The 23430-nt window shown below is 36.4% G+C and overlaps 1 protein-coding gene across 1 annotated transcript in view; it reads right to left on the reverse strand.

The window, feature by feature from the left end:
- Positions 1 to 4444: 4444 nt before the first annotated feature.
- The window catches only part of C4H6orf58 (chromosome 4 C6orf58 homolog), a 103622-nt gene continuing 84636 nt past the window's right edge, over positions 4445 to 23430 (reverse strand). Inside the window, exon 6 of the mRNA XM_053709128.1 lies at positions 4445 to 5492. Coding sequence (XP_053565103.1) covers positions 5329 to 5492 — 164 coding nt within the window. The 3' untranslated portion in view covers positions 4445 to 5328. The remainder of the gene's footprint in view (positions 5493 to 23430) is intronic.

The following is a 23430-nucleotide window of genomic DNA, read 5'->3' on the forward strand; positions in this document are numbered from 1 at the left end:
TAATAACTACCTAGCTAAAATAAAGACAAAAGTACCTGTAAAATAAAACCTAACCTAAGTTACAATTACACCTAACACTAATTATTGAATTCCCTAAATTAAATAAAATTATCTAAAGTACAAAAACAAAACACTAAATTACAGAAAATAATAAAAATTACAAGATTTTTAAACTAATTACACCTAATCTAATCCCCCTAACAAAATAAAAAAGCCCCCCCAAAATAAAAAAAGCCCTACCCTACACTAAATTACAAATAGCCCTTAAAAGGGCCTTTTGTGGGGCATTGCCCCAAAGTAATCAGCTCTTTTACCTGTAAAAAGAATTACAGATCCCCCCCCCAACATTAAAACCCACCACCCACACAACCAACCCTACTCTAAAACTCACCCAATACCTAACACTAACCCCCCTGAAGATCACCCTACCGGGAGACGTCTACTCTTCATCCAACCGGGCAGAAGTGGTCCTCCAGATGGGCAAAAGTCTTCATCCAAGCCGGGCAGAAGTGGTCCTCCAGACTGGAAGAAGTCTTCATCCAGACAGCATCTTCTATCTTCATCCATCCGGCGTGGAGAGGGTCCATCTTCAAGACATCCGACGTGGAGCATCCTCTTCATCCGGAGTCTTCTTACTAAATGACGGTACTTTTAAGTGGCGTCATCCAAGATGGCGTCCCTTCAATTCCGATTGGCTGATAGAATTCTATCAGCAATCCGAATTAAGGTAGAAAAAATCCTATTGGCTGATGATTGAATCCTATTGATTGAATTTTTTACTCATCAAAGCAGCTACCTTTTGCAGCTATAACAGCTGAAAACACTTGTGAGATTGTTTTTACAATGAAAATCAAAGATTGTTCAGAAATTTCTTCCCACTACTTTTACAGAAGTTCACACAAGTGCATTGCATTGGTAGGTTGTTTTGTTTTCACCTTTCTGTACAGTTCATCACAAAATGCTGTGGTAGCCTTTCTGGCTCAGTGTCACTCACTCAATATGCAAAACTCTGACTTTGGATCTATCAAAAGAGCCCCATACCATCATGCTTCCTCCTCCATGTTTGACCGTTGCTGTCACACGATGAGCAACCATCCTTTTCTCTATTTAACACCATACCGTGTGTGATTAATTGAAGATTTAAAATTTTGTTTAATCAGTACGCTAAGACCTTCTTCCCATCTTTAGTAGTCCACTGGTAGTTCTTCATGGCATAAGGAAGCTTTGTGTTCTTATTTTGCCATCTTAGCAGCAGCTTTCTTAAAGGGACAGTTTACTCAAATTTTTTCTCCCCTTTAATTTGTTTCTAATGATCCACTTTACCTGCTGGAGTGTATTAAATTGTTTACAAGTAGCTCCTTTACCCTTATATTGGCATTTGAAATAGTTGATTTAACCTGTGGTATCCCCACCTATTCTGAAAGTTTGTGGCCGCAGGTCCAATCTATAGATAAGCTTTGTAAACACAGCCAGCAGAAGAAATTACACTCCCAGTGGGACATAACAGAGATAAGGTAATACAATGTTGATTTTCCATTGTTCTTTCCAAGTACTGGTGATTGTTTTATGGACAGACATAAGATAAAGAAACAGGTATATGTACACAATGTGATACAGTAATGAGATCTGATTATACCTACAAGCTCAACCCATTTTATTAGGTTGTGGCTTCAAAACACAAAATCAGAGCTTTAATATACACAAATAAACCTTTAAAAGCTTATGTTCATACATTTTTTACTCTGCAGTTGGTAAAAAAAGCGATTGTAAACACATTAAGGGAAAAACTATTTTACAGTATACTGTTCCTTTAATGCCGGTGGCTTGATATCTTATCTTTTGAAACCTGCAGCTTCATATCTTATCTTTAAGTTGAAATTAGAGATGCTTATTTGACCAGTGTTAAGCTGTGCTTGAGGCTGTTGTCTTTTAAACCATCTGCCGACTATCAGAAATTATTGTGGCTTTGAGTCTGCCAGACCTCTTCCTGTCAGAGTTTACTCCAGTTTTGCAAGTGGATTTTATTGGTGTTCTCACTGACACCTTAGCTTTCTTTGCAAATTCTCTATAAGAAATTCCTATACTTTCAGGGGTTCTAATGGTCCACAAACATTTTTCAGTTTTTGGTAATTAAAAAAAAAAAATCCTAACATTACAAAAAAATGTGTGGGGGGGGGGTGGCGGTTTAGGGGTAAATAGTTTATTTAGATACTTTCTGTTGTGGGGGAATGGTGGTATAGGGGTTAATAGTTTATTTAGATACTTTGCAATGTGTAAGGATGGCAGTTTAGGGGTTAATAGTATTATTTATTTTTTGCAATGCGGGGGGATGGCAGATTAGGGGTTATTTTAGACTAGGGGCTTATGGTAAGGTTGGTAGTTTCACTCTTTTTTTCATTTTCGTGAGTAGGGGGTTAGGTTTTTTTCAATTTTTTTTCTCCATTGATTTCTAAGGGGGAACACATGCACGTGAAAACTCCGCTAAGTAAGTTAATTTTTGTGTTTTTCGGGCTACTGCTAGCGCACAATAATGATTTTTTCAACTTGTAATACCAGCGGAACCCGAGAAGCTTTACATTTTAAAGAAATAAGTGCAGATATGAAGGTTTCATAAAGTACTTTAGTTTCTATAAATAACAAGCAGTGCCATGGTGAAACCTAGGTTTCCCCTTTTCTATATCTTCTACTGAGAAGAATTGGGAAGATATATAAAGCAGGCAACAAAAGACAGTGCACAATCAAAACTAACAGAGTTACTTTACACACATCCTTCATTTGCAGTTTTTTTTTCCCCATCCCTAAGGGCTAGATTTATCAACACTGAGGAGTACAGGGGCGCGTATACGCGCCCCTGTATGCCTCAGCTCGCCTGTGGCGGGGAGAAATTACCCGCAGGTAATTAACATTGCACACGAGCGAAATTTTGCGATCGGGTGCAATCCTGCCCCCTGCCCGCGCACAGCCAATCACGCGCGGGCAGGAGCTGTCAATCTCCTCGGTTGGACTCGACCGAGGAGATTGAATTTCGCCACAATAGAGGTGGCGAAGATGTTAGGGAAGCAGCGGTCTGGTGATCGATTTTTGATAAATCGCTGCGAGCAAGTTCTTGTGAGAACTTGCTGCCGCAGGGGCTTGATAAATCTAGCCCTAATTGTCACCAGCAGGATATAGATAAGCAAAAACCTAGGTTTCAATGTAGTAACACTAAAAACTTTATGGAAACTCTGTGGAATCGACAATTAAAATACAGGAAAATTGGACAAAATATATAAATGTATTAAGTCATGGTACCTAAATATAGTTAACATAACTTAATAGCAGTTGTAAATTCCTCAATAGGTTGTTATGTCTTTCTTTATTTCCAACTTCCAACGTCTTCAATAGTATCTGAAATTTGTTTACAACATCAAAGGGCAAGCTCTCATTCTAAGCTTTTTACAATCTTGAGCCATCTTTATAGGGTGATTCTAAAACACTCAAATCAAAGGAAGAAAAAGCAAAGAGGTAGCATTATGATGAGGGGAAGATAGGGGAGGAAGAAGAGAGGGGAAAGGTAGGAGGGCGGGGGGGGGGGGTGTTTAAAAGCTCTGTGTCACCACAGTAGAGAGGAAGTTTAAGATGAATAGATTCTACCCAGCATGAATAAAATATTTATATTAGCGTAACATTTTGTCATGTTGTTTATATTTTAAAGAATTAAGTGCAGATATGTAGGTTTCATAAAGTACTTTAATTTCTATAAATAACAAGCAGTGCCATGGTGAAACCTAGGTTTCCCCTTTTCTATATCTTCTACTGAGAAAAATTGGGAAGATACATAAAGCAGGCAACAAAACAATGTTTGTACTTTTGTCATAACATGGTTTGAATCATCAGAATTACAACATTTGTTGAAAATTTGCCTCTCTGTTTTTAGCACATATTTCCTTCACATAAGGACATTTAAATACTTATTTATTTAAATGTTTTTGATATATTAACTGGGTGTTGGAATGTTTTTTTGGTATTATTCTTTAGAAGCAACTAGGATTTTACTTTACCGAACCTCCTTTTTGTTATTAGTCTACTCTGCAATTCTGATGTTATGCATAAAATTACTGTAGTAGATTGATGCAGTTACCATTTATAACATAGCACTTTGTTTGTAGTGCCTGCTTTGTCCTCCAATAATAGCAAACTTTTTATGTCAAAAAATAGTAAGTTTCTCCATAAAAATCCCCCTTTACTACACCAGAAGGATGTTGCATTGCCCTTGTTTTGTGTCTCTGTACATGTTGTTAATGATACAAATAAAGCTTGTGGCAAAACATTTCTTGGGTGAATTAACTTAATTATTCAACAGCTGGCAGCTGTAGTAATTACTTTAAGATTATAATACATGATATCTGTTAAAAAATAATTACTCTGATCTATGAACCAAGTAATTAAAGAGAAAAAAAAAATCAATTTTTAAAGATCATTACTTTATTTCCTTTGAAAATTGTTAAATAATGACACAATATTAAAAATGTACCCATTATACGACGCCATGTAATTGAAAGCCGTCTTGAGAAATTAAAAGGTCAAAATCACATTTAATCAAACTGGTCTAGAAACTCCCATTTATTTGATTTTTTTTTTTATTTAAAAGAAAATAGCAGAACTTATTTATTTTAAAGCAGTAGAAATAGAATTAAAGAGCTTGACAAATCGAGTGTCTTGGACGTATACATGGAGCATGAAATTGACCTGTTTCTGTAAAATAAGTAATGGTTTCTTTAAAGATGCGCTGTAAAGATTTTAATTACTTTTAGGGCGATAGACTTTGGTCAGTTTTATTTGCTTTATCCATTGGAAGCTAAATCAATTGATTTGTATTAATATGAATAACTATTAATATTGGCGATTTTGTTGTTATCTGAGTTTACTGAGGTGAGTTTAAAGTATTTTGATCTATGAACATATTTAGAGTTTATTGAGATAAGAGGCAAATTTGCCAGACCGTAGGTTACTTTTTCAGATTATCGCTCTTTGTTATAAATATGAGCCAGAATAGCTTCAGACTAGTAATTCTTTAGCTTCAAATTAATCTTTCCTTTTCAAATTGCTTAGAGAAATAATTTAAACAGACCTCATTTATATTTTAGCTAGTCATTCCTTAATGAGGAGGGAATGAGCTAAACAAGAGCTACTAATTGGAAATGTAATTGCAACCATTTTACCATAACATTTCTGAGTCAAATAGGTTCTTTACAATAAAATTTGACTTTCACAAATATTTTATTATTTTAAATGCAAACATGTAATTTCCAGTATGTATGTTTATTTCCTCCCTTTAAGGAAAATATTCTATATTGTACATGATGGGTTCTTGAGAAGCTCTTTAATAATAGTCATAATGTTTTGTGGCAAAAAGGTTGGGTCTGTAACCATGTTTTGAAGAAGATTTCGACCTTCAGCTCTGCCAGTTTCAGAGCACATAGCTGTTTGCCACATACGAAGCAAAACGCCACCTTAAATAGATAGAAATGGTTAGTCAAAATTGAAAGTTAATTTCTTATTAAGAATATAATTACACTGATTAGCTAAACATCTGACCAAATTATATACATTTAAAGAAGGATATCATTTTAGACTTTAAAAACGGATGTTGTTATTATGTTGTTCTAACCAATGGCTATTTACATTTTTGGACATAAATTTATTAACATTTCACAAGAAAAAGCAATGTCTTAAATTTAAGGGAATTGTTCCACAATCTGCATTTAATTAAGAAAACAATACACTAAAAAGAGTTTTGCTGCAGCAGCCCAAGAAAATATTTGAAAATGTGTAATCTGTGCTTCTTAATTGACCTTAGAAAGGAATATATTTTAGTGGATCCAGGAACTCAAACAAAAATGCATTAGCTTCTCAGAACACAGATCTCACTTCAGTTAAAAAAGAGAAGATGAAAGGTGAAACCATCTACTACTTGGCTTTCTGAATACATGTAGTAAATAAAATTATTAAAAACTATTATGGGTAATTTTCTTTCTGGGAATCATTTATTTGAAAGTAAAAATATGATAAACTAGGGAGAATTCAAGACAGATTTTTTTTTATCAACAAGTTTTCATACTAAAAATGCATTTAAAAAAAAAAGAAAAAAAATTGGACACAATGAAACTAAAAACAATGTTTAATGGTCCTATTCTTTACATATCTAGAAAAGGGTTACTTAAAATTCCATACCGATATGGGGGTTTTATGGAATTTCACTAAATGTAAAACTCTGTTTTAGAGTTGCTATCACACTGCTTCTCTGTTTATGTTGTTACAATATTGAAGGTCTAAATAGAAAATGTAGGTAGCTTTAAACCTTGGTCAAATTATATCTGCAATGACGTAGATTTTTTTTTTATAATATGTTGGTAACACATGAGAAGATGATTCATTTGGGCAATTGCATTCAAGAGAAAAGTTATTACTAAAGCAGTGATAACCTTTCAAAGAAAACAAAAAGACAAATATAAGCATATTGCAAAAATGATTCTAACATACTTTTAATGCAATAACATATATTTAAAATCTATATTTTATGTTGCTTCAGCGACAGAAGTAAATATTACAAAATGATTAAAGTGAAGGTCCATTTTGATGAATTCTGCCTGGTTTTTAATAAACCTATTAAAAACAAGGGCACTTTAATTCATCAAAATTGACATTTTACTGTTTTCTTCAAAAACTTACCTTTTAGTCCTGAATGCCGCTCCAGCGATTCCCCCGGCTGTCGGAAGTCTCTGCAGACATCAGAAATGACGAATCAGGCTTCCTCCAATCACAGCTTTGCCCCCGGGGGAATCTTGACCTGATGCAAAGCTGTGATTGGAGGAAGCCGGATTCGTCATTTTGGACCCGCGAAGAAGGCTTGCGACGGGCGGAGGAAGTGCTTGAGCGGCTTGAGCGGCTGCCAGGATTAAAAGGTAAGTTTTTGAAGAAAACAGTGAAATGTCAATTTTGATGAATTAAAGTGCACTTGTTTTTAAAAGGTTTATTAAAAACTGGGCACTAATTCATCAAAAACTTTAATCATTGTTTCTGAAACATTTTGTCATTAGAAAACAATGATACCTTTTGGTGGATCAAGTTATGCATAGAACAAAGTTGGCCTTTTTTAAGTTAAAAAGAGAACTTGAAGGGTTAAACGATCTAACAGTTAGCCTCCTCAGTACATAAGTCCAATAAAATTATGGCAAACTAGCAATTTACTTCTGGAATCAATATGCTAATTATTTATTTTTTGTGAAATATTATATGCAGGAAAACAAATCAAGGTACTGTAGCTTTTTCAGACAGAAGATATATTACAGTATTTAATTCTGGTCCTCAAGTTCCACTTAAAGGCCATCATTTAAGGATTTCCTTTATGCAACTCTTTCATTGTGACTGTCCCACTAAGAGCTCAGAAATATGGATATTAAACTCTAACGGCTAGATTACGAGTTTTGCATTAGAGGCTGTGTGGTGCTAACGAGAAGTTTATGCTCACCGCTCACTTACAGATAGCGCTGGTATTACGGGTTTTTATAAATCCGGCGTTAACCGCAAAAAAGTGATAGTGATCACCTCAATACCAGCGCTGCTTACGTTAGCGGTGAGCTGGCTGAACGTGCTCGTGCACAATTTCCCCATAGGAATCAATGGGGGAGAGCCGGCTGAAAAAAAACCTAACACCTGCAAAAAAGCAGTGTAAAGCTCCCAACGCAGCCCCATTGATTCCTATGGGGAAACAAAAGATATGTCTAAACCTAACACCCTAACATGAACCCCGAGTCTAAACACCCCTAATCTTACACTTATTAACCCCTAATCTTCCGCCCCCGACATCGCCAACACCTACATTAAAACCCACCACTCACACAACCAACCCTACTCTGAAACCTGCCCAATCCCCCTTAAAAAACCTAACACTAACCCGCTGAAGATCACCCTACTGGGAGATGTCTTCATCCAACCGGGCAGAAGTGGTCCTCTAGACGGGCAGAAGTCTTCATCCAAGCCAGGCAGAAGTGGTCCTCCAGACGGGCAGAAGTCTTCATCCAGACGGCATCTTCTATCTTCATCCATCCGGCGCGGAGCGGGTCCATCTTCAAGACATCCGACGCGGAGCATCCTCATCTATCCACAGCTACGACTGAATGAAGGTTCCTTTAAATGACGTCATCCAAGATGGCGTCCCCTCAATTCCGATTGGCTGATAGAATTCTATCAGCCAATCGGAATTAAGGTAGAAAAAATCCTATTGGCTGATTGGATCAGCCAATAGGATTGAAGTTTATATTTATTTAAATTATATTTAAGTTGGGGGGGTTAGGGTTAGACTTAGATTTAGGGGTTAATAACTTTAATATAGTGGTGGTGACGCTGGGGACGGCAGATTAGGGGTTAATAAATGTAGATAGGTGTCGGCGATGTTAGGGACGGCAGGTTAGAGGTTAATAAAATGTAACTTGTGTTTGCGAGGTGGGAGTGTGGCGGTTTAGGGGTTAATATTTTTATTATAGTGGCGGCAATGTCCGGGTCGGCAGATTAGGGTTTACATTTTTTTTTAAAGTGTTTGCGATGTGAGGGGCCTCGGTTTAGTGGTTAATAGGTAGTTTATGGGTGTTAGTGTACTTTTTAGCACTTTAGTTAAGAGTTTTATGCTACGGCGTTGTAGTGTAAAACTACTGACTTTTAAATGCGGTACCAGTCTTGACAGGAGAGGGTGTACTGCTCACTTTTTGTTAGACTCGTAATGCCGGCGCTATGCAAGTCCCATTGAAAGAAATAGGATACGCAATTGACATAAGTGTATTTGTGGTATTTCCGAGTCTGGCCAAAAAAGTGAGCGGTACACCTGTACCTGCAGGACTCGTAATACCAGCGGGCATTAAAAAGCAGCGTTGGGACCGGCCAACTGTGCTTTTTAAGCCTAACGCAAGATTCGTAATCTAGCCGTAAATGTTTATAAAGCATATGCAATAGCATTATTTAAACATAATAAAATATTTTCTGCATTAAAAAAGGTTTTGATTTTGAAACTAATAGGAAGTGCAAGTGGGTATTAAAGGGCAATTTTAGTAAAAACAAATACACTAATTTGGTTGGAAATGTAATTTCATCTTTAGGCATCCTGCAACACTATGGGCCAAATTACAAGAGAAATTCACTCATTTACAGGTGCACAATAAATTATCAGCATTACAAGTGATAATAAAAGAATAATAAAAGATAGGGTGCGCCCTAAGTCAAATGCAATGAATTTGAGAAAATGTGTTTAAAATGGTGACTATAACTTTAACAATAAATTGAGTAACTGTGAAAGTTTCAAATAGATCACATATAATAGAAAATAATGTTAACCCCTTATTGACCACAACACTTTTCCATTTTCTGACCGTTTGGGACCAAGGCTATTTTTACATTTCTGCTGTGTTTATGTTTAGCTGTAATTTTCCTCTTACTCATTTACTGTATCCACACATATTATATACAGTTTTTCTCCCCATTTAATGGACTTTCTAAAGATACCATTATTTTCATCATATCTTATAACAAAATATGATGAAAAATGGAAAAAAACACACTTTTTCTAACTTTGACCCCCAAAATCTGTTACAGATCTACAATCACCAAAAACACCCATGCTAAATAGTTTCTAAATTTTGTCCTGAGTTTAGAAATACCCGATGTTTACATGTTCTTTGTTTTTTTAGCAAGTTATAGGGCAATAAGTACATGTAGCACTTTGCTATTTCCAAACCATTTTTTTTTTCAAAATTAGCGATAGTTACATTGGAACACTGATATCTGTCAGGAATCCCTGAATATCCCTTGACATGTATATATATTTTTTTTTTAGTAGATAACCCAAAGTATTGACCTAGGCCCATTTTGGTATATTTCAAGCCACCATTTAAAATAAAAAAAATTGTTCACTTTTTCACAAACTTTTTCACAAACTTTAGGTTTCTCACTGAAATTATTTACAAACAGCTTGTGCTATTATGGCATGAATGGTTGTAAATGATTCTCTGGGATCCCCTTTATTCAGAAATAGCAGACATATATGGCTTTGGCATTGCTTTTTGGTAATTAGAAGGCTGCTAAATTCTGCTGCGCACCACACTTGTATGATACCCAGCAATTAAGGGGTTAATTAGGTAGCTTGCAGAGTTAATTTTAGCTTTAGTGAGAGATCAGCCTCCAACCTGACACATCCCACCCCCTGATCCCTCCGTGACCCCCCTCAAACAGCTCTCTTCCCTCCCCCACCTCACACTTGTCACTGCCATATTAAGTACTGGCAGAAAGTCTGCCAGTACTAAAATAAAAAGCATTTATTATTTTATTTTTTTATTATTTATTTTTTATATTTAGTCTGCAGTGATGTATCCCCCCTTAGCCCCCAACCTCCATGACCCCCCCATACATCTCTCTAACCCTCCCCCCTCTACCTATTTGCCACCATCTTGGGTACTGGCAGCTGTCTGCCAGTACCCAGTTTGCCAAAAAAAATTGTTTTATTTATATTTTATACCATGTTCTGTAGTGTAGCTGCCCCCCCTCAATACCATCCCCCCTCCCAGATCCCTTGCCCAACATTTATTCCTCTCCTCCCTCTCCCTGCTTCCCATACATTTGAATTATAATTTGGTAAATGTGACGCGCGCACACGCTCCCCCCGTCCACCAGGCTGCACTCCCGCGGCATCGCTTAACTGGATCTGGATGAGGAACCAACTATGGGCCACCCAACCGAATCCCTGCTACAGCTCCCACCCACCAACGATTGGCACCATCGATGGCCTCTCTGCATCGGTGGGTAAAAAAGGGTTTTGCAGTGATGCCTCAATATCAAGGCACCATCACTTCCAGCGCTTGAAACCCCAGAGGATGTTTCAGGCATGTCCTTGGTCACTAACTGTATTTTTTTGTAGGATGTGCCTGACATGTCCTTGGTTGTTAAGGGGTTAAGCAACCAACAAACAATTGAGCAATAATTAAATTGACAAATAAAGTCCCATATATCTGCAGTGATATGATATGGAATCAAAAAGCAAACTTAAGATAAGTCCAAGCCCAGGCTGCTCTCTGTAGGGGGATTGATGGTCCAAATCCCAAAATCAGTAATCTGAAGAGGATGGATGAAAACAGAAGCGCCATATGGCCTAGTAGTATGGCATATAATCGAATAATAAATGCAAAAAAGTGAAAATTAACTCACATGTAGAAGAGCACCCCTTTTGTAGCAGGCTGGAATCTCACAGTCATCCAGCAGACTGGCCTCTCGTGATTCACCAACAATGGTGGAATAGTTCCTCCCAAAAATGTTACTTCTCCAATTCAGGATGACAAGTAGTAGTAGGCAATAAATGGTTGGTGTCAAGTGGTAAGATATAAAACTTACTTTAAAGTGATATTAAACCCAAAATTTCTTTCTTTCATGATTCAGATAGAGCATGAAATTTTAAGCAACTTTCTAATTTACCCCTATTATCAATGTTTCTTCGTTCTCTTGCTATCTTTATTTAAAAAGCAGGAATGTAAATCTTAACAGTCAGCCCATTTTAGGTTCAGCACCATGGATAGCACTTGCTTATTGGTGGCTTACATTTAGCCACCAATAATCAAGCATAACCCAGGTTCTCAACCAAAAATGGTTCGGCTCCTATGCATTATATTCCTGCTTTTTAAATAAAGATAGCAAAAGAACGAAGAAATTTGATAATAGGAGTATATTAGAAAGTTGCTTAAAATTGCATACTCTATCTGAATCATGAAAGAAAAAAATGTGGGTTTAGTGTCCCTTTAATAACACAATAAAATTAGCAACACGTTTCTCATCTTAGCAAGCCTAATGAAACAGCTTTGCTAAGCTGAGAAACGCATTGCTGATTTTATTGTGTTATTAAAGTAAGTTTTATATCTTACCACTTGCTGCCAACCATTTATTGCCTACTACTTGTCATCCTGAATTGGAGAAGTAAAACGTTTGGGAGGAACTATTCCACAATTGTTGGTGATTTACGAGAGTCCAGTCTACTGGATGACTATGAAATTCCAGCCTACTAGCCATTACAAGTGGCTGGTTATTGCTACCACAAGCTCGTAGTAGCAATTAGCGCTTCAAAATTTTACCAGAGGTCAGACCTCTGGTTAATTGCACCCAAAATAAAGTATATTGTTTTTAGTGGTTAAAGTTGGCAGGTCTGGGGTGTTACAAGAAAAAGAAGAACGTGCCTTTACATTGCGGTCTATGGGAACTGTGTTTTCCCTGTAAATATATGTGTTAATATGTGTATGTACTCCAAATCACAAAAACTTGAATAGTATAAATAAACTGAAATATAGCAGATTCGACCGTATTAGCTGACTACATAAAGTCTACCATAACAAGTTACTACCATAACATGTAACAGGCCAATAGTGTCACACCACTTCACTTTGTTTGTATGGTGTTGTTTGCCTTTCCTGGATGTTAACTTTTAACTGGATTTGAATAAATTTTGATTTTATTGCAACCCAGCGGATCCCCCGTTTTCCTTTCAACCCTTAATATGTGTATATACACATATAAACACACACACACACACATATATATATATATATATATATATATATATATATACATATATATTCATATACGTATATATTTAACATTGCTGCCCATAACTGTGCAACTTACCCCCTTCGCTGCGCTGGTGAGACACGTCATGAGAATGAGGCTCCCATTGGAACCTATGCAAGTGTGCTCTATTGAGCGCAGAGATTCCATGCAATGCCTATTGCCTGGGCTAGTATTTTGAGTGGAGCACAAATATCATGCTCACGAAAGTGCATTTTTTGCGCTCCACTCGTAATCTAGCCTAAAAGTTTAACCTCTACAAAGACATTGAAGTAGAACTCAGGAGCCACAAAAAACTGCTGGTACTGAGTGGAAACAGCTGATGACCCAATCAGCAAAGTTAGTTGCATCACCAACCTGTGTGACTGCAGCTGCTGATTGCCTCACTATTGTTTCCGGCTTGTTAATTATGCATATACATTTGAATATATACTATGGGTCAATTTATCATGCTGCAGTTTCTGCACGAGCCTTCAGGCTCGCAGGGAAAACAAGAGTTAAGAAGCAGCGGTCTTAAGACCGCTGCTCCTTTACTCGTCAGCCACCTCTGAGGTGGCGGACACAATCATCCTGTTCAGATACAATCAAGATGTTTGACACACCCTGCTAGCGAACGATTGGGCGTGAATGTGCAGGGGGCGGTTTTGCACAAACATTTAATGAGAAATGCTTGCGCAATGATAAATGCTGACAGCGTATGCTTTCGGCATTTATCGATGTGCGGCGGACATGATCCGCTACAGCGGATCATGTCCTCCTGCACAATGTTAAATCGGCCCCTGTATCTTTATTACATATATTTGGAAGTACATTATTTTACAAATATTATTCTATCTCAAAATTACATAAAATAACTATCTTTCCGGGAGACTTTTTTATTTTATAAGACTTTAATAATCACTTATCTTCTATTTTTTGGTTGCAACTTTTTTTTTTCCAATTGTCATAATGCCAATATTAACCAAATCTTATTAAAAACTTTATGCCCAAAATGTAATTTGGATTATATAGTGATTTATTGTTATTTACAAGAATTACATTTTCCACAAAAACTAACCTAAGTAAAAGACTGCTATATACATAAAGTGCCCTTTACAATTTCATGTATACTGTACAATAAAGGGTCTCTGGGTCTAAACAGACTATCAAGTACAAATTTGTATTCTGTAGCAATCATTAAAAAGAACTGAGGGTTGAAAGAACTACGGTGTGACTCGTTCAGCATGTGGCTAAGGTTTCCTGCATTGCATAGAATACATCTGACTAAATCAATCCAGAAAATTGCATTTGAAGTGAAGTCAATCAATTATTCATCATGTTATATTAAGTTAGCAAATTCTACATTCAATTATCTATAAAAATACACAAAGTTTGGCAAGCAATATTATCATAACCGAGTAAAATTTTAAATAGTAAATCTGCCACAAGATTACTTGTGACAGATGAATTTATGATTTTTTTATGCTGAATTTCATTTCTTAAACAGAAATGTTCAGTACTAAGAAGAAAGCAAAGGAATTATGGTCAATGTTTTCACTAGTTACTAATGTCCTTTAGTTTAAAAGACGGAAATTCTTATGTTCCTCCCCAAAGCTTGAACAAGGGCCAGACCGAATGGAGCTTGATGCCCCGTGTTTCTGGCGAGCCTGCAGGCTCGCCAGAAACAGCAGTTGTGAAGCAGCGGTCACGAAGACCGCTGCTCCATAACCTGTCCGCCTGCTCTGAGCAGGCAGACAGACATCGCCGGAAATCAACCCGATCGAGTACGACCAGGTTGATTGACACCCCCCTGCTGGCGGCCTATTGGCCGCGAGTCTGCAGGGGGCAGCGTTGCACCAGCAGCTCTTGTGAGCTGCTGGTGCAATGCTGAATACGGCGAGCGTATTGCTCGCCGTATTCAGCGATGTCTGTCGGACCTGATCCGCACTGTCGGATCAGGTCCGACAGACATTGATAACTAGGGGTCTATGAGTTAAATAAATAAATAAATAAATAATGGTACTATAGTAATAGGTTTCATAAAAGGGAACTAGGAACAGTGAAAATTGTGAAATTGTTAGAGATTAGACACATTTATAGCCTATGTTAGTGGTTCTTAAAGGGACAGTCAATGTTCTTATTAATGTAGTGTAGTGTAGAATTAACATTAATAAGGACTTTGATTGGCCCTTTAATGCTAGGGGCAAACTGGTTATCTTCCCAACCCAACCTACTAGGGACTATTGCAGACATAAAAAAAATGCTGCTGAATAAAGAATTATGGGTGGAGTGTAAATTAACACTCCCGCTTAAACGTTAATTGTGCTCAAAGTACGATTTTTGCGCTCGCCGAGTTATGCTCGTATTCACCTAAATTACAAGTTTTGCGTTGCGGCTTTTAACAATGAAAAAATGGCAATTTCAGCATAAACGCAGTAACGCACTATTGGGAGTCTTGTTGGTAAAGCTATACCACAAGCATTTTAGGCTGTAACGCAACGTCATTTCTGCACTGAAAAAAATTATGTTTTTGCATGGGATTTCCATAGCGCCGGTATTACAGGTTGTGCGGTGAGGCTAAAATGCTTGTGTTACTGCCTTTACTGACACGATCCATACCGCCATCTGAGACCAGTAGTTATGAGTTTTCTGTAACAAAAATGTTTCACAAAACTCATAACTAAAGTGTAACACTAACACCCATAAACTACCTATTAATGCCTAAACCGCCACCCTCCCGCATCACAAACACTATATCAAACCTATTAACCCCTAATCTGCCGCCCACCCATATTGTGACTATTCAATAAAGTTATTAACCCCTAATCTGCCGCCCACCCACATCGCCAACACTATTTTAATATGTTACCCCTACTCCCCCGCACCCGACATCGCCGCCACTATAATAAAGTTATTAACCCCTATTCCACCACTCCCCGACCCCGCCGCCACTAAATAAAGTTATTAACCCCTAAACCTCTGGCCTCCCACATCTCCGCCACTAAATAAACCTATTAACGCTTAAACTGCCGGCCCCCCACATCGCAAAACACTAAATTGAATTATAAACCCCTAAACCTAACACCCCCTAACTTTAAATTAAAATTACAATATAACTCTATTTAAATAAATTAAAAACTTACCTGTGAAATAAATATAAACCTAACATTAAACTATAAATTAACCTAACATAAATATTCTAATAAAATTAAAAAAACTACCAATTAAAATATCTTAATTACAAATTTTAAAAAACCTAACACTACGGAAAAAAAAAATCTAAATTACAACTACAAAAAAACCAAATCCTACGAAAAACTTAAAAAATCTAAGTTTATCAAAAATAATAAACACTAAAATCACGAAAAATAAAAAACACTAAGATTAAAAAAAATAATAAACGAAATTATCAAAAATAAAAACAATTACACCAAATCTAATAGCCCTATAAAAATCAAAAAGCCCCCCCCCCCAAATAAAAACACCCCTAGCTTACAATAAACTACCAATAACCCTTAAAAGGGCCTTTTTTAGGGCATTGCCCTAACGAAATCAGCTCTTTTACCTGTAAAAAAAATACAAAGTCCCCCAACAGTAAAACCCACCACCCAACCAACCCCCCAAAATAAAAATACCTAACTCTAAAAAAAAACTAAGCTACCCATTGCCCCTAAAGGGACATTTGTATAGGCATTGCCTTAAAAGGGCATTTAGCTCTTTTGCATTGCCTTTAAAAGGGCATTCAGCTCTTTTTCAAAGCCCAAAGCCCTAATCTAAAAAAAAAAACATTAACTCCAAAAGATCTACTTATGGTTCCTGAAGTCTGGACATCCACCTCCATTCAGGCAGCGAGGTCTTCATCCAGGCGGCGACAACTTAATCTCAGGGGCGTCTTCTTTCTTCATCTTGGCGGCGTGGAGAGGAGCCATCCTGGAAGCTGAAGACATCCTGTGCGGAGCGTCCTCTTCATACGGTCGCCACAGTACACTTAAGTTGAATGCAAGGTAGCCATTTCAAAATGGCATACCTTGCATTCCTATTGGCTGATTTGATTCTTCAAATTCAAATCAGCCAATAGGATGAGAGCTTCTGAAATCCTATTGGCTGTTCAAAACACCCAATAGGATGAGAGCTACGGAAATCATATTGGCTGATTTGAACAACCAATAGGATTTTGGTAGCTCTCATCCTATTGGCTGTTTTGAACAGCCAATAGGATTTCAAAAGCTCTCATCCTATTGGCTGATTTTAATTTGAAGAATCAAATCAGCCAATAGGAATGCAAGGTACACCATTTTTAAACGGCTACCTTGCATTCAACGTCAGTGTACGGCGGAGACCGTATGAAGAGGGCGCTCCGCACAGGATGGCATTGGCTTCCAGGATAGCTTCGCTCCGCACCGCAGGGATAAAGATAGAAAACGACCCGGGATGGATGAAGACCTGGATGAAGACCTCGCCGCCTGGATGGAGATGGATGTCCGGACTTCAGAAACCATGAGTAGATCTTCTGGGGTTAGTGTTTGTTTGTTTTTTTGGTAGTTTATTGAAGGCTAGGGGGTGTTTTTAATTTGGGAGGGGACTTTTTTATTTTTATAGGGCTATTAGATTAGGTGTAATTGTTTTTATTTTTTGATAATTTCGTTTTTGTTTTGTTTTCTGTGATTTTAGTGTTAATTATTTTTGGTAAACTTAAATTATTTAATTTTCTCATAGGTTTTTTTTTTTTAGTTGTAATTTAGATTTTTTAATTTGTTTCATAGTGTTAGGTTTTTAAAGTTAGGGGGGTGTTTGGTTTAGGGGTTAATAGTTTAATTTAGTGTTTTGCAATGTGGGGCGCCGGTGGTTTAGAGGTTTATTAATTTATTTAGTAGCGAACATGTGGGAGGCCGGAAGTTTTGGGGTAAATAATTTTATTTAGTGGTAGAGTTGTCAGGGAGCGGCGGGATAGGGGTTAATAGCTTTTATTAGTGGTGGCGATGTTGGGTGCGGCAGATTAGGGGTTAATATCTTTATTATAGTGGCGGCGATGTTGGGGAGCGGCAGAATAGGGGTTAATAGCTTTATTATAGTGTTGGCGATGTCTGGAGCAATGTAATAGGGGTTAATAGCTTATATTAAGGTTGGCGATGTCGGGGGTGGCAGATTAGGAGTTAATAACTTTATTATAGTTGCGGCGATGTCAGGGGCAGCAGATTGGGGGTGTTTAGACTTGGGGTTTATGTTAGGGTGTTAAGTTTAAATGTAAGTTTCTTTTCTCCATAGACATCAATGGGTTTGCGTTACGGTGATCGCCATTCCGCACTTCAGGTGTTTTGTTTTTTTTAACACTCTCTCTACATTGAAGTCTATGGGGGAAAGCATGTATGAGCACGTCAAAGCAGCTCTTGGCTTTCATGCGGTATGGAGTTTAACGCCACCATATCGCACGCTCAAGCAGGCTTTTCAGAAACTCGTAATGGCAGCGCTATGGAGGGTAAAATAACGCAACTTTTGTTGCGTTCGTTTTGCACCCTGTTTAGCGCAAAACTCGTAATCTAGGTGTTTATGAGTTGAAAATGAACATTTCACTCTCGTGATAACCCAACAAGCCCAAAAATTCAAAATTTGAATATAGCATGCACATTCACGTATTCCCCATAGAAGACAAATGGAAAAAATCACCCAACTCTCGCGCAAACACAATCGCATATTCTCATTTGCTCTAACTCAACATGAAAACATTAATATTTCACAAAACAATATGTTCTATTTATTCATAGATACATATTTCTATATATAGCTGATGGATATTTTAGTACTAAATATATCTATACCTATATATAGATAATTATATATATGTATAGATATATACAGATATATATAGGGATATCTATTTAGAAAGACTTAGAACATATTCTGTTATGTGCAGAACATTGGAATATGGAATATTTACAGTAAATACATAGTTATTTTTTTTTATTAAATATGAATATTGCATAAATATGCTTTTACATTTTTCTCCTCTACTTAACGGCAAAGGGCTCCAATTAGGGTTGCCACCTTTTGCCCAGAAGATTCCTGGACACTTTTTAAATGGGGATGAAGGGGGCGTGGCTTGGGGCATTAAGTGGGCGTGGCTTGGGGCGTGGCTTCTCGCTGCCTCATATGATAAAATTTTTACAATTTTCGTTTGCAATTAAAAAAATGAGTGTTATAGTGATCACTAATACAGTACTAAAGTAAACTATAATATATGAAAGGGACATGATGAAACCCAAAATAATTATTTCATGATTCAAATAGGATACAATTTTAAACAACATTACGATTTTCTTCTATTATCTAATTTGCTTCATTCTTTAGATAGCCTTTGTTGAAGAAACAGCAATTATCATGGGTGAGCCAATCACACGAGGCATCTATGTGCAGCCACCAATCAGCAGCTACTGATCCTATTTAGATATGCTTTTCAACAAAGGATATCAAGAGAATGAATCAAATTAGATCATAGAAGTAAATTGGAAAGTTATTTAAAAAGGCATGCTCTTTCTAAATCATGAAATAAAACATTTGGGTTTCATGTCCCTTTAATACATTCTGTTACCATTACCAAATACCACCAGTTAATTATTTTTCACAATATATATTTATTTAATCCAAAAAAATACATTTACTAAATATAAACTTTTATTAGTGGGGCTTTTTTTTATTGTTATTATTGCAAATTGTATTAATGTACTCCTCCTTAAAATGTATTCATTTTCCAATAAATACTTGTTATATTATGATTACAAATTGTCTGTTTCCTTAGCCATCATTAGTATTACTTTTTATATTTTGTTTCATTTAATAATCTCCACCCTGTTAGAAGGTGTGATCATATTCCTATCCAAACTTCGTATTGGATAAAGGCTAGTATTTTTTAATGATCCTATCTGGACTATATTGTATCCTAGTCTGACCGTATTCTCTTGACCACATATTGTATTTTGTTTAGGATTATATCTTTTTACATATAATTGTTGTTATATTTAATTCTATTGTGTATTTTCTCATTTTAATTGTATCTGTTTTTTTATAAGAGATTAGTTCTTCAAGATTACATATATTTTTTGACCATATATTGGTCCATCATTCTGGGTCCATTTTTCTACTTGATGACAATTGGTTTATTTAAGTTATAGCCATAAGGACATCATTAGAGAACAAATTTGGAGAAGAAGTTTTTTTTACAAAATTATATAGACTAGACATAATTATAAATCTAATAAAACAAGACATAATATATATATGATGGAAAAGAGGAAATCAAGGGGAGCACAGCTGAACACTATTGGTGTATTGATACTGATGGTGGAGAAGTGATGCTGTAATTGAACAAGGAGGCTCCACTTTCAAACCTCTGACGAAGAAGTGTGTTATCACTTCGAAACGCGTAAGGATTTACAGAAAGCGGGCGGACATTCAATTACGGCATCCCTTATCCTCAAATCTACTAATAGACACTACACAACAAGGTGGTAAAGTACTGGGCTCCTTAACTTAATAACGGTTACGCTACTAAGAAGCTTTATAAAACATATCTGTTAATAACTGCATAACCTACAGGAGACCACACTTAAGCATAAATATACTTGCGATTTCAAATATAACCTATTACCACCTTGCATCGAGTAATATACAAACATTTTGTGTTCCAAAAATAACTTTGATATAGGGTTGCCAACCCTTATTACAGCAGCAATATCCACCATTTTTAAATACAGTCTATTGTATGTACTTTATAAAAAAGACATCGTCCTATCCAGACATCACAGTGCCGCAACAAAAACAACAGGATATTTAACTTGCCTGTATCTTGCCTCATATATTGATTGAGGGTGCTAAATGTAAGCATATTTTATCTTGTATAATAAATTCTGCTTTTATTTAAACGGTATTACGCTATGTATTTATCTCTTTTTTCTCCACCACGACCCCTGTGACGACCTGAGACAAGTAAAGATCTTCACCACCAAAAGAAAAGAGAGAGTCCAAGAATTTCCATTACTTTTCAACAAACGACACCAGGCAAATATACCTACTCAAGAGAGTCCAGGATTACCATTAAAAGCAGGATACTACTACCAAGAAGAAAATAGAAAACAGAGAGTCCAGGATTTCCATTGGCACAAACATCTCTTCAAAAAGGATCACAGGATACCAACTTGACGAGAGCCTAAGAACCATCTATAAACTTCAGTGAGCTGACATCTTACCTCATAGGATTGAGGTAACCTCTGGTAAGCGCATTAAACTTACCTTAGACAAAGAAGTGTTGAAATACCTACAGAGAAAAACTTTTCTTCAAAAATATCTAATGGACACACATTTCCAGCACCCATGAAAGTTCACTAAAACATATTGACACCATCAGTATCAATACACCAATAGTGTTCAGCTGTGCGCCCCTTGATTTCCTCTTTTCCATCATACATTTTCAACAGTGACAAGGGTACACCAAAGTTTTTTTTAAAAAGCAACAGTGTTGTTCTGTGTGTGACACGGGAAGTTGGGCAGGCCGGGGCATCGGAGCCGAAGTTCCGGGACACGTGACATACAGTCCCAGACCGGGACTGTACCGGTGATACCGGGGCAGGTGGCAACCCTAGCTCCAATGCACTTATATATATCTATATATGTGTACATATGTATTTATGTGTTTATATGTGTATAAATGTCTGTAAATACATATATACACATAAAAATACATAAATATATATGTACACATATACATACATAAATATCCATCTTTAGAGATGTTTATGTCTATATGTTAAAGCCCTTTGCCAACCTTTTTTTTTTTCTAACACCTGAGATCTTATATCTTTGAACCTTTATAACTTTTGTATGCAATATTTTTTAATAATAATTTGTATTCAATGGTGTTTTTTGAGTGTAAGTATACTTTGTAGTGTATGTTTGATGAGTTTTGTGCAACTTTTATGTTTTGCGAAACAGTTGACAAGAGTTCTGAAGTGGCGGTAATCATTCTAGTATAAAACGTGACTGTGCTTGCGCAATCGTGTTTACTTTCAACTCGTAAAATGAACGGTAATCTCGATGAGCGCAAACCCTCGAGATAAAACCCTTATCGGGTAAAAATGTTTGCACTCCACTCGTAATATAGACATAAATGCTTAAAGGGATAGGAAAATAAAAAAATAAACTTGCATGATTCAGATAGATCATTTTAAGACACTTCTGTTTTCATATTTACTTTGTTTTTTGGTGTCCTTTGTTAAAAAAGAATATGTACATATCCTGCACTACTGGGAGCTAGCCAGTGATTGGTGGCTACACACATTTGTCTCTGTTATTGCCTCAGCAGATGTTTTCAGCTAGCTAAGAGTAGTGCAATGCTGCTCTAGAGCTGACTTTAACTATGTATTTAATCCTTTGCATGTGTTAAGCACAAAGTTATATGTAAGCAATTATGTAATAATATAATTATCTAACATCCAAAAGCATTTTCATTTTGCACTTTTATATTCCATTAAAGGGACAAAATAAATATTTATGATTCAGATAGAACATGCAGTTTTAGGACACTTTCCAATTTACTTCCATTACCAAATTTTTATATTTACACTTTCTAGGGAACTAAATCCTACTGAGCATGTGCACAAGGCCATAGGGTATACGTATACTAGTCTGTGATTGGCTGATGTCTGTCACATGATACAAGGGGGTCGGAATATGAGGAAAAAAGTTGTCAGAAAAAAATCTACTTCTTATTTGAAATTCAAGTAGGTGTGTTGAGTAGGTGTTTTTGCATTGTCTTTTTATTATGCACTTGTTAATTATATAATTCTACTGTATTGCGTGGTCCTTTAAATATCTTACTGTCAATACATGGAAGAATATCACTTAAAAGCGATGCAGCATAACTGTAAAAAGATGACATTAAAATATCACCTGGACATCTTTGTAACAAGGGAAGATATTTTGCCTCAAAATTTCTTCAGCTTGCCAGAGCGAGTAAGTGCTCTCTGAACAGTTAAACTTCAGCTACTGTCCAGCTGCAATTTGAAAAACAAAACAAAATAAACAATAGCAAATCAGCTTCAGCAATGATGCTGTGATCTCACGAGATTAAGCTGAAATCTCATGAGATTTCATAGTAAACTTCCTTAAACTGAATAAGAAAATAACATGACTGTGCTTGGGCATGATTGATGTACACTCCCTTGTGAGTCCTGGGATTAGCATCCTGATTGGCTGCTTTAAGTCTCTCTGTAGTGGAGTGTGATATTTTCTAGTCAGCTTTTTACAGCTATGATGCATCACTTTCAAGTGCATTAAAATAAATGTATAAAAATTAAATAAAATAAAAAATAAATTATAACCCATAAAATATAAAAAGTAAAACAAAAAAATGTTTCTGACATTGACCATGATTACTGAAAGGGTAGCAAATGCTTATCACAAAAGGTATGCAAAAAATGCAAATTTATTTGGCATCTAATAAGTCATAGCTGGTCTCTTATTCAGTTCTGTAACATAGCTATAACCAATGAAAATTAGTAAAATAGCCATTCTAATTTGTATATATATAACAATTCCATTCTATATTTTACACTGGTAGAAATGGCTTTAAAAAATAGATAATAGTGCATAGGACTGGCTGTTGAGTAAATAAACTGCATCCAAAGGGCTCTAATCTTTATTTGAATTCCAAAGAATTTAGTAAACAAGTCTCAGCAAAAAATATTGATTAAACCCTTTCATATTTTTGCCTATCTTCCAGCAGATAGCAATAGGAAAGGAAGTCTAAAAATAAAGTCCAATGATTCTTCA

The sequence above is a fragment of the Bombina bombina genome, chromosome 4 (genome assembly GCF_027579735.1).
Source record: "Bombina bombina isolate aBomBom1 chromosome 4, aBomBom1.pri, whole genome shotgun sequence".
NCBI lineage: Eukaryota > Metazoa > Chordata > Amphibia > Anura > Bombinatoridae > Bombina > Bombina bombina.